At 37.5% G+C, this 16,263-nt stretch overlaps 1 protein-coding gene across 2 annotated transcripts in view; it reads right to left on the bottom strand.

Annotated features, from left to right (window-relative positions):
• LOC117607594 (opioid-binding protein/cell adhesion molecule) overlaps window positions 1-16,263 on the bottom strand; it is a 137,003-nt gene that overhangs the window by 13,515 nt on the left and 107,225 nt on the right. For both annotated transcript variants that reach the window (XM_034331466.2, XM_034331467.2), the window contains one exon: window positions 870-1,009. In XM_034331466.2, coding sequence (XP_034187357.1) covers window positions 870-1,009 — 140 coding nt within the window. The remainder of the gene's footprint in view (window positions 1-869; window positions 1,010-16,263) is intronic.

Below are 16,263 nucleotides of genomic sequence, written 5' to 3'. Positions count from 1 at the left end.
CCTGGTAGTGTGTTTATATTTTGACAATTTTGAATAAAATATTATCTCAAGGAATCTTAAGAAATCTTAGAAAATTCGAGGATGAAGACAATAAACTCCAAGGAATCGTGAAAGATCCCAATAATTATTGGAAAATTCCAGTTAAAAAATATTAGGAATTATTGCATTTTGAACTAGAATTTTTAGCGAACAGATAACTTGAAGATTGAACCATGATCCAGTCACAAACAGAACCTTCCTGAGTTCTCACCGAACGGACAGTTTCCCGATCGGAAGTTATTCAGCATCTACGAGTGCCTTTCCGGTCCAACATGCTTATTAGCAGTCGGTAGACCATTTTCTTCAAGTAGTTTGCCATTCAATAACTCCGTGGCTTATGCAAACGTCTTGAAGGAAATGAAAATCGCAATCCAACCAGACGTCATCGGCAGAATCTTCATGATTCCGTAGTTCACGGCTTGGTTTTCATAAACAGGATAAAAATGAACGCGAACGTAAAAGGGGAGGATAATAGACAGCGGTGCCGTTGAAAAGCCATAGGGAATCAATTATCGAGCGAGCAAAAGGCTGGAAAATTATATCGCAGGCTGGCTATAACCTTTCCCTTTCCTTCCCAAATACCGTTATCACTGGGAAACAGAGTTCCTTGCACTCATCCTAACTTTTCGATAGATGACACTTACGATAAACTTTCGAGTTAATTTATTTTATAGAACAGTGTTTCTCAACCAATACGCGGTAAACGCTCGATAATTCCCCGCATAAGAGGCTCTGAAGGTGGCTACTTCTAAGTTTTAATGTTTTAGAATTGCTTCGATATTTTTATTCAATTTTTTGTCAAGATAAAGAAAAAGAAACTTAAAACTTACCATTTAAAACGTGGACGGAAACCGTGGTAGCAGCCGCCACATCAGCCAGGGCGCAACTATAGTTTCCGCTGTCCTTTTTGTTCGCGTTCGCAATGTAGAGCCTGGATGTCGCACCGCTGGTGCCCATGTCCGTCTTCACACTGGAACAGAGAGCAGAAGATTTCTCTTGTATAACGGAAGTCGAAAGCTTCCTCTCGTTTAAACGAAAAGCAGACGCTAGATGTCGCGGTGGTTACTTCCTGTTAGCCTTGCAGGAGAAACGTACAAGTAGGAAATGACAAAAGAAGTTTGTGCAGCTTAGACTAGCGGGCAAGAAATGGACGATGGCGGTCGTGTGTGAAAAGGAATAGAGAAGGGCGGAGAAGAAACGAAAAGGCGAAAAAATTTGAGAGATGATAAGAGGATAATAAAAAAAAATTAGGGCGTCTAAATTTAATTTGAGACAATAAGTCGGCAAAAAGAGTCCTATATTTTTTTTACATGTTCCATATTTTTCTGGAATCTAAAAGTTTCACAAATAATCTGCTCGTTTCAAGGGTGAAAAAATAAGCGTGGCCTACAAACGAGCTTATCATAAGGACGATGTTTTACTGTGGCAAAGTAGACTGGCTAATTTACAGCGATTTCGATAACCGTAATTACATCACACTTCCACCGGGTCTTTGCTTAATAAATTCCAAGAATGGTCGCCTAATCGCGTAATGTGAGAATATATGTAACCCTTTCCTTCGTGGTGGAGCTGGCCAACGACCAGCATTATCGTTTACACCCACGAGAATTTAACTTTCAACCGTTGAACAATTACTTCTGAATTTAACTCCGGTTTCAACGATATGATCGCAAAAACTAGGACGTAGGCTAAGGTATTCATTTAGGACATAGAAGATCTTAGTAGAGTCTAATTGATCGTTTTAAACCACATCTGAAGATTTATTATATAATGACCAATATGCTTTAAATTTAGATTTGCAATACGAATCATTATTTAACACGTTTGCTACTAATATTCAATTGGAAATTCAACAATTTCTTTCTTTATAAAATAACACGAAATAAAATAAGATTTCATTTAAACAAATTGATTTCATTGTTCGAAAACACGATAATGAATGTTAAACTGATCTGTAAATAAAAATGATCTGATAATACAATGAAAGATTATTGACCGCTGATTTACAATTCCACGAAATCATTTGAAATGATTTAATCGACAAATATTTAATCGAAAGAATCTTTAATCAAGTAATATCCAAACGTGTATTTCTCCGTGCTTGTTGTTTGTCCAAATTTAAAACTCGATCCAACGTTTCCCTTCCATGTAAATCAAATAATCCTTCGATTTATGTTTTTCGCTTGTCCCCATTTTGCTTGTCGAATAACTGTTCGATGTATGTCGGACCTTTTCGATTTTCTACTTCCATTTCTCGTTTTTTCCTTTTTTTTTTTTTTTTTAACAGAGAAATAGATTTTCATTTTGTCCTTTTTCAATACATACTATCCGACTTCCTCTCACTATAATATTCTCCTTTCCACTATCCAATCCCTTCCATCTGGATTCTCATATTTCCATCCTGTTCTACATGTAAACTGGCCATTTTTATAGCCAGAATTCATTTTTACATTTTCTCTTTTTTTATGAAAGAGACAGACCAGGTTTCATTTCTCGGTGTGAACCAATGGGATTTTTAAATATTTTTTTACATTAATGATAACTTTCAACAATACCATTCAGAATTTTTCGATGCAGTATTAGTCCTGGGGGGATTGGGAGAAAAGTATAGGAAGGATTTGTAGAATCCCTCGGATAGAAAATATTGAAAATATGTTATTTTTCTCTGCTAGGACATTTTACAAATATTATTTATTGATGCTTATGCCTTCAAGATTAATACTGCAGAACTAATTTTATTTTAATAATAATAATATTATCAAAAATAAAATGTGCACTGTAAAAAAAGCTAGATATCAAATATCTGAATATGTCGTTATATCAGTGTCATTAGCAGTATGAATACTTAATTAGACTAATTATTTCCAACGACTGTCTGTAAATAACAGAAGAGCTCTCAAAATCGTATTGAGCTCCGTTTCGAAGGATTTAACGCGTTCCAGTTGCGACAGAAATATAAAATCTCATGGATACTATATAAATCACGTACCAAGCTTCATCCGAAAATCTCGTACGTGAGGGATTTCATAATTCCTTTTTTCCTTTCTCATAAAAATTTTAAGCCCTCCCTTTTGCCATATGATTATAGCCACGAATTCATTCCTCAACTTCATTTAATTACACAACATGGAACATGAAAAGTGACATACATTTTTCTACTGATTGATTCAAGATACAATATTGAAAAAAGAAAAGAAAAGGCAGAGAGAATTTAATTGGTACACTTTCTAATAATCGATTGAATGATATATTAAAAATTTCATATTTCATATAATTAATATTTAATTTGAACCACTGATGATCTTCAAATTTTCGAATAGCAGTGTACGTTTGAAGAATTAAATTTACACAACGTAGCTCTTTCAACAAGCACCTATTTTAGGATGCCAATCGAGAAAATAAGAAAAAAAGAAAAGAAGGAATGGAAACTAGCTACAGAGTCGAGAAAATCCAGGATAATCTGTAGAATTCCATGGGCAAGCGAGGGATGAAGGATTTTCGTGAATTCTCTACGGCGTTTCGTGTAATACACACCTCGGTCTTCGAGTTTAAGTCGGGTACAATCTGTTCGTTGTATGCTGAACTCGGAAAACGAAGGAAAGATTTTCAGTCTCTTCGTTTTATTTGCACAGATAAAGGAGAAACTAGCAGCTGAGGAAAAGAGCTACTAAATACATAATATACAGGGTGCTTCAAAAGAGTGGACAAATCTACAGCACTAGACAGGTAACACATATATTGCTGGACAAAATGATAAAAGAATCAAAAGAATTTAAACAGTATTGTAGATACAATGAAAAAAAATTTCTCGAAAAAAAAAAAAAAGAAAAATTCTCACATAGTAAAACAAAACATAGTTTGTGCCCTTAAATCTCCAGATACTGGTGGCGACCAGTGAAATTCATTGTGGTTTCGTAAACGGCGTGGAAAAAGGTAGGTGGGTCGAAAACGCGAAGGAGGTGGAGTCGTGGAAGGGTGAAGAGGGTCGAGTGTGGGTTGTGAAAGGGTGAAAGGGCAGAAATGGGGAGAACTCGGGGGTAAATTTCGTGGCAGAATGATTGGAATTAAATTCCACGTGGTGGAAAGAGGGTAAAAGCGTGTTGCGAGGTTTCAGGCATCGTTAGACAGCAGGAATGTATCGTTCAGGATGGGATAAACTGACCATTCGGTTCACCAAGGTTGTTTCCTTCCCTCTTTTTTTCCGTTGAAAAAACAATTGATCAAAGTATCAGATATGAGAAAGGATTATTGCCTGCTTTTATTAACCCTTTAATTTTTTTTAAACAATTACGTGAAGATATGGTATGTGAAAAAAAAAATGAATCAAATGTTTTATGTTGATTAGTATGTTTCTAATGGAAGGTAACAATCAATAGACAAGTAATTATTGAAACAAAAATACAAAATACACTTCAGAAGCAAATTATAATGAAACGTAACAGTGAAAACATGACGTGAAAAAGTATACCTGACATTTAAACTGTTGGCACTGTAATTTATCTGCATAAATCACTTGCCATGAACAAAATTGTATAGCACGCACCGGCTGCAATTTGTTTGCCTTGTCAGCAATACCAGTCATTTATAAATTATAACGAATAATTTAATTGCGTTCCACGTAACAGATACGAAATTTACATTATAAATTTAATTAAACTCTAAGTACCTATAAATCTACTTAAAACACAATTAACACCATTCTGACACTTTGAAAACGAAACCGGTGTAGCTAGAGAAATTTTAGATCTTTAGATTTTGAGAATAAATTTTGCAATGAATAAGAATAATTTAATTTATCGAAAGGAATCCGACGCTATCAGTGCGAATAGGTTCTCGACAATTTTCTTAATCAACGAATACTTTGCTGAAACTTTCATAACTAGAACAAATTTCCACTTCATGATCATGGAAAGGTAAGTTTGTGTAAGAGAGTTTGAAAGTTTCTTGTAAATCCTGGTTAACCCAGAAAGTTTCACAAAACAGAAAAATTCTGCAGTTCATTTACAAGATTACGAGATAAGTCATTTATTTCTACTTGTTGTTTATAACCCATATTTATCACTAGAAATGGTATTTTAACACTTGAAAATGAGACTGTGAACAATTTTATTTGCATGCCTAGTTAAACGCACCATTACTAAAATTGACTGTGCCAAAATTAGTATGATTCGCTTTGAAATATATTTAGAGGTATGAAGAAAATATCATTGGTTCACAATTTCATTTTTTATTTAACACCAGTGAGATTAAATTACGGTGAATATGAGGTGATAACTTAAGAGTAGCGAGAAAATCCTTCTGAACTTTGGTGGACAAGCAGAGGGACGAGATTAAAGACAGAACCAGGGCGAGAAAGATTGACACGGGAATGTTATTAAAAATGCACTGTCCTAGCCAACTGCGACCCTCTACTTCAAGTTTCATCCTTATACCGAGTCGTCTGATTCGTTGAACTCGCCAATTATTTTACTGGCTGACGGAAAGATGAAAAAGGGAAAAAGTATAAGAAAAACCCTGACATTCTTGACAAAAGACGTAGCAGATGATAACATATAATGAGAGACAATTTCTAGTTTTATACGTATACTTTCTACATTTCTGATATTATCGTGCACGATAGGTACTGTAAATACGCTAATCAAATTTGTTTTCGATCGAAACGTTGATCAAATATTACTCGACAACTGTAGAAAATTTGCAAATTGATATTTACTTTAATTAATTAAAAAGTGAATAATGCCCATTCGTATCATTCCGGTTATTAACATACGTATAGTCGCAAACACTCTTTTTATTACCACAATTGTTATCGTTTCAACGCGAAAAACGAATTCGTATTGCTGAAAACATTTAAACGAAATTGAATTTAACAGTTTCCACAAATTCACGAATAACTGGTCGGAAAACGTAGCGCACCGCAATCGACTGGCCCGTTCCACTTTGCCACATCCATTTTTCATCAGAAAGTTAGTGCTCGCAAACTTTTCATCGATTTTCATTTGCAAACCAGCCAGAACACAACCTCGTGTAGGCGTGTTTTTTTCCTGCCCATTTGTCGAAAGTTTACAATTTCACCGGGTCGTTTAGAAGCATTATAAAAAGTATCAGAAATGCGCGTAACGCGGAACACAAGCGTTCTACTCGGAGGAGAATAATCATGGTATGGTAAATGGCGTCGATATCTGTCGCAGGGTGTCAATCGAGAGGATTTCAGGTCGACCCGGAACCTATGGATCGATGTCACGAGCTTTGTTACGCGAGGTCCGATAGGCAATTATTATCACACACGTGTTCTCCAGTCGGAATAAGCGAACGACAATGTGTCCGAATAGGAATAACTTAGCCGCTTAAAAAAAATTTCATGGTTAAACGTGAAATGCGTAGAATTAAATGCTAGGGTAAGAGTTACTTTTAGCATCCCCCTCCAATTGACTCAAGTATCAAAAAATTCCGTGCCCCTTTTGAAATCAAGTAAAATCAATCCGACGTGTTTGTTTATTTCAGTTTTAAAAAACAAGTAAATATCTCATTTAAGTGGCCTCAGCCTGTGTAGAACGAGCAGTTTCCGTGCGAAGGGATTGACGTGTGCGGCCAATAAATTACCGCTGTTCACGAGCTACGTTTCACGGTTGTTCGTTTCATAGACGCGGCAGCCGTTTAAGGAAAGGTTCGCAAGGGTTGGTTTTCAGCAAGACGAAAGGGAAAGCGGCTTCAGTAGGAAGAGTAACGATAACTGCGTGGCAACAAGTGCTCTTAACGCCCTAACGGTTTCCCTCGCGGCGCTTCACGAGACGATTCTCAAAGGAGTCGAACAATTCGAAGGCGAAGAAGAGGTTGCGGGGGATGAAAAGGGAGTTATATCCCGGCGATCCGAATGAATTCTTAAACCGGTGGAATGTGCGATAGCAGCAGCCTCATTTCCCGGCCATCTTCTTCTTCCCACCATCCCTGTTCTTTTTTCTTTTTCTTTTCTTTTCTTTTCTTTTCTTTTCTTTCGCGGCATCTTCGTTTTGCTCGTTTATCCGGTAGACCTCCTTAGATGCTCCGGCTTCTTCCTTCCGCGTCATATCCAGAAGAAATTTCGTGTAATTTTTGCTTAATGATTCACCCCCTTCGTTATCCATCCCCTTCTCAACTAACCGATTTAGAATATAAATGTAAAGGATCTTTCATTGAAAGGGGACTTTCTTCTGAGGTCGTGTCTTTTAATTATCATCTTGGAATTGGAATTCTTCAAAAATTTCAGTCGAAATTTTGAAATCTTTAAAAGTCTTTAAGACGTTGCGGGCGAAAGTCGTAAATCTACCCCACAAGAGATACAAATGTTACAGCTTCAGAAGCCCAGGGTAAACTTTGAGAAATCGTTCCGGGCTCAATGTGTTAATATTATGGTAAGTATTTACGTAGTGGAATCTCCTTTCCTTATAATGCTATATTTTTTTTACGGAAGTTTATCGTGCTCGATACTATATGGGTCTCCAATTTACCTCTACTTGCACTTTTTTCATTTACATTAGCTACTTTAGAACCAATTAAAATTAATTTCTCTTTTCCTAAACGTTGCAAAAAAATTCTGATTCACCAGAAAAATTTCCTTTTAGTCCTTTCCTATATGTAGTTGGCCTTGTTTAAAATAGTGCTGGTGGGTTAGAAATGAAACCGTGTGATTTTGAATTCCCTATTTCAATACGTGTTGACTCGAGGAAGGCTCAAGAACGAATGGATGTATCGTAGCGTTTCGACACGGCTACCGCCGCTTGCCATTATTCCGAATATTTACACAACACAAGTTAACGCGAACGAATTTAAATCGCAGATGGATAATATGGACACACTGTCGTAAGTCACATCAGTCAATCAAAATAATAAATAATTTTCGTATCCGGCTTCGACAAATTAAATTGCTTTCACGCGTTACAATAGTTAATAATGAGAATTGATTTTATCGCGTGCAGGAGGATCGTATTTCCGTTTGTAATTCAATGCTGTCGCAGGTGCGGAAGAAAATTCTCCATAGAAAATTTTGTTCGAACGGCACCGTTGGCATACAAGATATACCCGTAAATTCGGTTACGTCATTACCAGGAGGCGCGTCTCGTAAATCGAATGAAACTGTTTCACGTTGGATAGGCCGGTACCGGTGCCGTTTTAAGGAGGCGTAATATCACCCACGACCTTCCATTTCAAGTCTTCAGCGAGGGTGCGGTTGGTCTGCAAGAGCAGTCGATCTGTCACTAGCAGAAGCTTCGCCAAGGGCGCGACTTGATTTACACTCTCTTCACTGCTCGAAAGGAAAAAAAGGAAAAAAGAAGAACGTTCAATTCTTTGACCGAAGACGGAACAGCTTGAACGATTTGAAACAAGAAACGAAAGTGGAAAGTGGATTTTTTTAAAGGACCGTTGATAATATCGTTCTTGACTTTATTAACTTTTTAATTTTGATTTATTAATATTTATTGCAAGGGGTGTCACTGTTTGCTATTATCGAACACCAGCTGTTTTATATTCAGAATTGATCCTGGGACAGTTTTTCGAACTCGATCATGGGTTCCTGAGACTATAAAATTTCTATGTTTAAGGGGGTAGATCTCTACACTACGTTGTCTCACAAAGTGTAGTTTTAACTTCGGTATGGTTCCTTGAAAGCTAACTAACTGACTCTCGCAGACTGTACAATTTTGGAAAGATGTAACGCGTTAGCTTGAAGACAAGTTCGGGTGCCTTTTAATTAGTTACAAGAAGGTGATGTAGATCGCGGTTCTCCGCAGAGACTGCAATAATTTACTACATGTTACACGTTCCAAAGGAAAAGCACGGTAATACTTTACGAAACATTGTTAAGCCGGATGAAAGTAACGTTCCCGGGCAACTCGTTTTATTATCTAACGTATTAAACGGCCCCGTAGCTTCTCTGCAGGCAACGTATACGAGGAAAAACCCGATATACTCGTAAGAGGTTTACGATCCTTTCTCGCTCTTATGAAACAAAATTAAAGCGTTGATTTATCGAGAGATTTTATACTTGTTCAGAGATTGAAATTGTTATACGGACAAGCGCTCGGGTGCAAGTAAGATATTGAAATGTATTTCAGCGATTACGACCTTTCTCACTGATGTACTTACTGAACGATCCTCGCAAAATAATAAAATTCATACTATCTCGGCGTATTTTTCTAACGATCACCTTTGTCAAAGAAAATTAAAGCACAAAGTGTACGTTGCTTCGCACCAAAGTGAAAAAGGGAAGCAAGACTTTACTCTGGCTACGTTGCCGTAGACTCCACCATAAGCGCGTTACGTAGTCATGGATGTGGCAAAGGGAACGAAGAATATAAGCGGCTAGAGAAAGCTTGTAGAGAAGAAGAGGAGGGAAGGATATGAACGGCCAAGGAAGACACATCCGGCTATGCAAGCTACAACTTTTCCCATCAGCCAGCAGCAAGCTTCAAGCTTGTTATGCGAAGCTTGAACCATGTAACGCCAGATGCCGCATATTGCCCCACACCTGACCCCTACCATCGAAAACTCAACCCTTTTTCCCGATCCAAACCACCCTTTCCATTGGACCTTAGCTCCTTTCCAAAGTAAACAGAGTGCCTTTTAGAGAATATCGGTATTTTTCTTGATGGCATTCTTTGGACATCTTTGTTTTACTATTTTCAGAGAGGAAAAAACCAGATGGTCAAAATAGTAGATATTGGAAGAAATAGGATTTTAAAATTTTGGGATTTTAGAATTTTGAAATTTTTGAATTTTAGAATTATAGAATGATTAAAGGTCTACCGAACGGAGTACGTTATCTTACAGCATTACTTTTCACTGCTTTCCCTCGAAAAGTAACAAGCATACGTCGAAGCTCAGGATTTTCGCGTTTCACAGAAATATACATGTATAGAAACGCGTTCAGATGTGAAACGGGAAGTTTTCTGCTGGAAAAGGAAGAGCTGTCTGTGATAAAAAGAGATAGAAAGCGGCACGAGAATGGGTCTCTTAAAGTGTATTACGTATGCGTAGGTTCAAGTATCCTTTTCATAGAATCACGTGTATATACCTAACACTTTATACGAAACGTCAGAAACCACGTGCTGACGTTCAAGCAAAAATTCCTTTAGCACTTCCAGCTGAAAATTTTGTTACCATCTCGATGATTGCCACTTGACATCTGTTCCGCCGACACCTGTACCATTGAAAATACTATTCTCGTCGTTTACTCTGCTTTTGTGCTCCTTTACCTGATTTAACTCAATGGAATATCTGATTTTTATATAATTCCAGTATAATATTTGATTAAATGAACTATCATTGAGTACTAAATACTAAGTACTGGATGGAATTTTACAGATAAAATTATTTTTACTTTATACACAAGTAAACGTATAAAAATGTTTTTTCACGGAAATGGTCACAACAGACGGGTTAAAGAAGAATTGCCTCATAGTGATACGTCATGTCAGCTGTCAGACCGTAAAACAAAGCACACCTATCGACAATGGATGACCCTTTAGCAGTTACCGTAATGTCCACGTCGTGCAAGAAAATGTCCACGACTTCCACTTCCGTTATACAATGCGTCTATGACAAGGGTCATCACTTTTGCGCGTTATACTGTAATACGTTCACCTCTGGATTTTCCATTCTAACATGAAAGCACATGGGGAAGAATGCGCTTGAACGTATAATTTTCAATAAAGTCGGTGTTACACAATTGACTACTGTTATATAATATTTTCCTGAATAATGTGAATTATTCAGCTATTTATTTAATTTAGATTTTAATTAATTTAGATCTGTAATTGAAAACTATTCGAAGCCACGAAAATTGTTTGGAAAGCTTTGTGATGCGTTTACAGGAAGTTACAGATTGTCATCGACATACAGCTGTCGCTTTTTCAGTTGTTTACGACCACTTTATGCTATTGAGATCAGTTTTCTGGTGTATTTTTCTTGCTGACATAGGACATTATTCTTGCTGACCAGCTACACCCCAACTTTATCTCTTCACTTTCTGTCTATATTCTATCAATAGTTTGAACAGCAAAATAAATAGCAACAAATTCTATTATTTTCACGATGGATTTGTACATATTTTAACAAAGACCTTTTTGCAAAATTTTCGAAAATGCGCATAATTTAACTTTTGCTTTCTAATGTGTACCAAATGTCGAAGAAACGTTAGAAAGTTGGATAATGCTGATTGCTTTCTTCCTCTAACGATGGATGCGCCGCTTTAAATTGATGAAACCCGAACGAATAAAAATTTCATCAGCAGCATCGATCGAGTGTGTATTGAAATTTCAATGAATGCGTTCCTGATTGTGAACGGAGAAGAATTGCCAGCTTGTTGAGTATTTGCGAATGTGTAAACCACTACATGCTCGTTCATTTGAGTACATGTTTCACTACTGACCGGTATGAAAGAGGTATAAAAGTGAATGAAAGAAAATGAATAATTCTTTCTATAGAGATTCGAATTTTTCTGTCTTCTGTTCTAATACAAAGTAAGTTTGTACAATTTCGCCATGATAATGTTTAGTATTATATTTTCTTTGCTTTTACTTTTTAAAAATGGCACGTTATAAATAAAAACGATTTTCGCTGCTTTTTAGACAACAAGAAAGGAGCAAAGAATATAGGTATATTTTATTTATATAAGATTTTCATGCGAATCTTTATCTTCACGACCACCACCTTTTCTTGTAGATATTATTTATGCTGCTTTTCTCCTGTAGCCACCGACGAGTGTATTATAAATCTTTGGAGCTTTAGTTTGCGCTCATATAGTGTATACGATATCTTACTGCCTAGCTCAAGCGTTCTTGCGATTATATTTTCCTAGAAAAATTACTTCTTATATCAAATTTGTTGTTTTAATTTTTTATTAGAAATAATTGCTTCACGAAATTGGTAAATTTCGAATTTCAAAATTCAAAACCTAATTCAACCTAACTCACCTAACCCAGTACATATACACTACATACGAGATCAAAATGGCCCTGCATTCGACGTGTAAGGATTAATTAATCGCGCTGACTCAATGGATGGTTTAAAGTATACCAGGTCAAAGTGGCTCTGCATTGAGAGAGTAAGCGTTTACCCTTTGTTCCATTGTGTTGCGAATCTACTCCATAAACCAGTATGCTATGAAATTCTTGTATCTTTAAAACATTTGTAATTAAAATGTTTAAAATTGTTTCACTACTACTATTACTACCCTTACAGAAAGACCGAAAATAATTATCGCTACATAATTATCTCACATTTATCGGACTCGACGTGTTGATAGTACGAAAAGGTTAATCGGCCATAATTTCATGAAAAAACATGCAAATACATTCTACCATCGAACGAACGTAAAATAGGTCGGAAAAAGTGAGAACTGGGCAAAAATAATATTTACGAGTGCAGCAGATTAAAGCGGGTTACCGCTCGGACACGAGCCGTCAACGAGCCGCATGCAGTCAGCCACAGCGTGTGAAACATTGCGGGAATTATGCGTCGACCTTTCATCGCAGCCACGCGATTTACCGGACTAAACTTCGGAATAAGAACCAACGCAACGAGCACTACACCTGGGGGACGTGATTTTTTTAAGAAGACAAAAAAAATAGAAGGTTCGAACAAAACGAACGTTGCCTGATTACCAAAGCTTCCATTTAATCAGTATCGCAAGGTGGAGAAAAAGAAAGCGACGTTTTCAATGTTTCTTCCGCGGCGTCCTCGAAATCGGAGAAATTACACCGCGGGGAAATTAAAGAGCTGACCGGAAAGTCAGGAAAATTGGAGCATTCTCGACCTGTTGTTGCGTGCAAGAAATGATGACGATGAGATGTACGCGTTTTGAATCGTGATTAAATACGCAAGCGATATTAAAGTATAAAGCAAAATGATTACTCAGCAATCGTTCAACGGTGATAAAAAATCGGAGGAAAAACTGGTGGACGATTAAATTCTCGTCGCATAATTAAGAGGAGCAGAAGAAGTAACGGAACGAGGAAAATAAAAGTAATTTCCTACGAAACGACACGTTCTCGTGTCACAAGACACCGTACAGTGTCAATAAGAAAGTAATATTCCTTTTCGCGAAGTTCGAAAGGCAAGAAACTTTGAAATGTTGATTAACGAAAGAACTCTTCAGTTTCCGCCGTGTTCTTCTACTTCTCCATCGCCGGAGCTTCGTCTCTGCACCTTCTACCTCGTCCTTTTGTATACCGGGACACAAGAAAGTAATTACGTTTCGCGTCTTGCATTCGTTATAACTTCGCGTCTTACTTTCCTCGAGCCGCTACCTTTTTCATCGTCTCGAGATTGCGATCGAAATTCCGTGTTTCACGTTCGTGCTTCACAGTTTCTTTTTTTTTTTTTTATTAACGATAGGGATAACGATTTTACGATATAATAATCGATCATTGTTTCATCGGTAGTTTAACTACCGATATGTGTACTGTAAACTGATATTTTTCAGTTCGTTTCTTGCTTATCCGCAGATAAAGAATTTCAATGAAGCGTTTCTCATACAATTGAACGTGCTCAAGTTTTATAAAGGAAAATCAGTCTCCTTTCAGGATACGAATGTTCTTAATAAAGTAACAAAGTAGCTAGTCCTTGTCTGTCACCACAATACGCGGTGACAGCGTGACGGATGTTTCGGAACCGTTTCTTCCTTTGCAAACGTCGTCCCACGGCCCCTCCAGGGATTACCGGCTAAACGAATAATGGCTCGACCCTTTTACCCCCTTTACGTTTCTCTCTTTCCTTTCATCGGTGAGGCCATTACAGTTTATTGCTTTACGCAAACTCATTAATATATTCTCGGTGGTCGTTTCTCTGCAGACCAATCAGTCTCTTAAATCGAGTAATTATGTAATAAAAAATTTTACACGAAAAGATTTAGCTATAATTTGCTTGATACTGATTACTTGTCAATTTATCGTTACCTACTTTTCTTTGAAACTTGTGTCGAGGATTTCCTACCTTTTGTTATTTTTCGTACAGGACAATTAATTGGATGGGTCGAATTGTTCCTCGCGTGTTCTCGTCTCAGGCGAGATAAAAAAACCATGGCGATAAAATATGTTCCTGCCTGTTAGCCGTTGGTACCGCTTAACATAGAGCGTCGACGTTTGGATGAGGAATGCACCACTTAGCCCTGTTATTAATAGGTTTAATAGCTCTGCCATTAGTGCAAAACGATGCGAAGCTGAACACCTGTGTTGTTTCAGGTTCTATGAAGGCGGAAAGTCACGATCACTATTCACACTCTGCTTTGATTTCGTTCAACAAAGTACCTGTATATCTTCAATTATTATATACATTATTGTGACTTACTATTAATTATTCTCATCAACTATTCAGATGTATATTACTAGTGGCAACTATTCATACCAATTATTGTATTTTAAAGGATCTGAAATCCTCCTTCCTATTTATTTCTATACTTTTGCCAAGTTCTCAAAGTTCGCGCAAAAATTTCTCGAGTTCTCATGTTACAGTAATAATTCTAGTTTGCAATCGAGCGAAACGGTCTGTATCTCAGAGCGCAAGAAACTCCTTGGCCAAGATACAAGTATGCTCAGATTCCATCCACTAGAACTCAAAAGAACACTAGCCGGCCCGTAACTCAGACGGCAAGAATGGTTTTCAAGGAAGAAGGTAGCATTCTCCGTGTAACAATGTTTGTGCCCGTGAAATGAATCGCCACGAAAACTCGGCAAAATTATACCGTGCGCCTCGGGAACGCTTTGTACACGTATCCGATAACTAACTACGTATTCCGTCTTTTCTTACGATCGTAAGATAAATATACAGGAAGTAAGGGAATGGTAAACGAGCGTTAATAGTCCCAACGGCAGATTTTTCTTACCTACCCTTTTTAACAACACCTGGAACGAGATAATTGAAATGCCGATTCTTTAGAACTTTTAATTAATGTGTGTAGGAGTTTAGTGGAGGAGGAGAGAAACTACCGATGATGATACCCTTTAATCCGTGTGCAAGGTAGGAAAAGAGCGGCATATTATTCGGTGAACCGCATACCGCACGATGCAAGTGCAATATCGAATAAAAATCTGGAATGCTATGAGAGGAAGGGTGCTAAATTAGCAACAAAAGAGAAGAGGTGTTCGAAAGAGGGATCGACAAAGCGAGCGTACGCTGCGCATTCTGTTCGCTACACTTTATGCAAATAGTTCGACAGCCGGTCGTCCATTAAATGCCATTTTCACCCTATCTCGACTCACAAAGGCTGGACATATTTCGCGTAAACCGACAACTCCCTGAATTCGCGTACGTTCGGTTGAACGCGCCGTGAAAATTTTGATACGATCGTAACACCAGCTCTACCGTGAACCTATTTCACGCTTGTAATAACGTTTGTTTGGTACACCTGCATAAACACCACTTAGATATTGTACAACGCGGTGCACGATAGGCTACCCAGGGGAAAATGGCAATATAGGGGAAGAAGTTCCCACTACTCGCTATAATACACCGGAGTTACTAGGCATTCTGAATAAATTACTCTAGATATGAAAATATTAAAGACTTAAATAACACAGGGATAATTAAATGAAAAATAATAATTTTCAAATACTGATGTTAGAAATAATTTTTATAAAATTAATATAATTTTTGTTAAATTACTAAGGTTTTTTTATTTATCTACTATTGAGGCGAATAGAAACAACGATTGAATCGATCATGATATCGTTGAAAATACAAGGCAAAAATCTAATGCGCCTAGAGCTACGATTCAGGATCAAACGCGTAGCAAGCATGGATTTCTCTGAGCATCTTGCTTAGAATTCAACGACGTCTTCGTCGAAGCATAAAACACAGCCGCCGCAAAACGGCGAAAACGTCCTGCTGCGAGAGAGCTACATATATGTAGATAATTCAACGTTCGACGTGCACCGATATATCCAAGATTTTTGTCCTACTTTCGCCGATTTGTATCCGTTCGATCCAAGGTGACGTGTCCAGAATTGGCGTACCAAGTAAATGGCTACTGTTCACGCGAAACGTTGCATCGAATTTCAAAAAAGTTCCTACACGTGGACGTGTAAAGATACATATATTCCCTTGCCTCGTGATTGCTGAACATTACCTTCGAAGCTTTTTTGTATTCAGCTCCGCGCGTACACCGAACGAGTCTGTATCGCCATATTTGACTTACGTCTTCCATTTCTACGGCCAACCAGTCGCCCCATTGGACGGTACACGTGATTT

This window comes from Osmia lignaria, chromosome 6 (genome assembly GCF_051020975.1).
Source record: "Osmia lignaria lignaria isolate PbOS001 chromosome 6, iyOsmLign1, whole genome shotgun sequence".
Taxonomy (NCBI): domain Eukaryota; kingdom Metazoa; phylum Arthropoda; class Insecta; order Hymenoptera; family Megachilidae; genus Osmia; species Osmia lignaria.
Note: the sequence above shows the minus strand (reverse complement) of the source record. Positions and strands in the feature narration are given on the sequence as shown.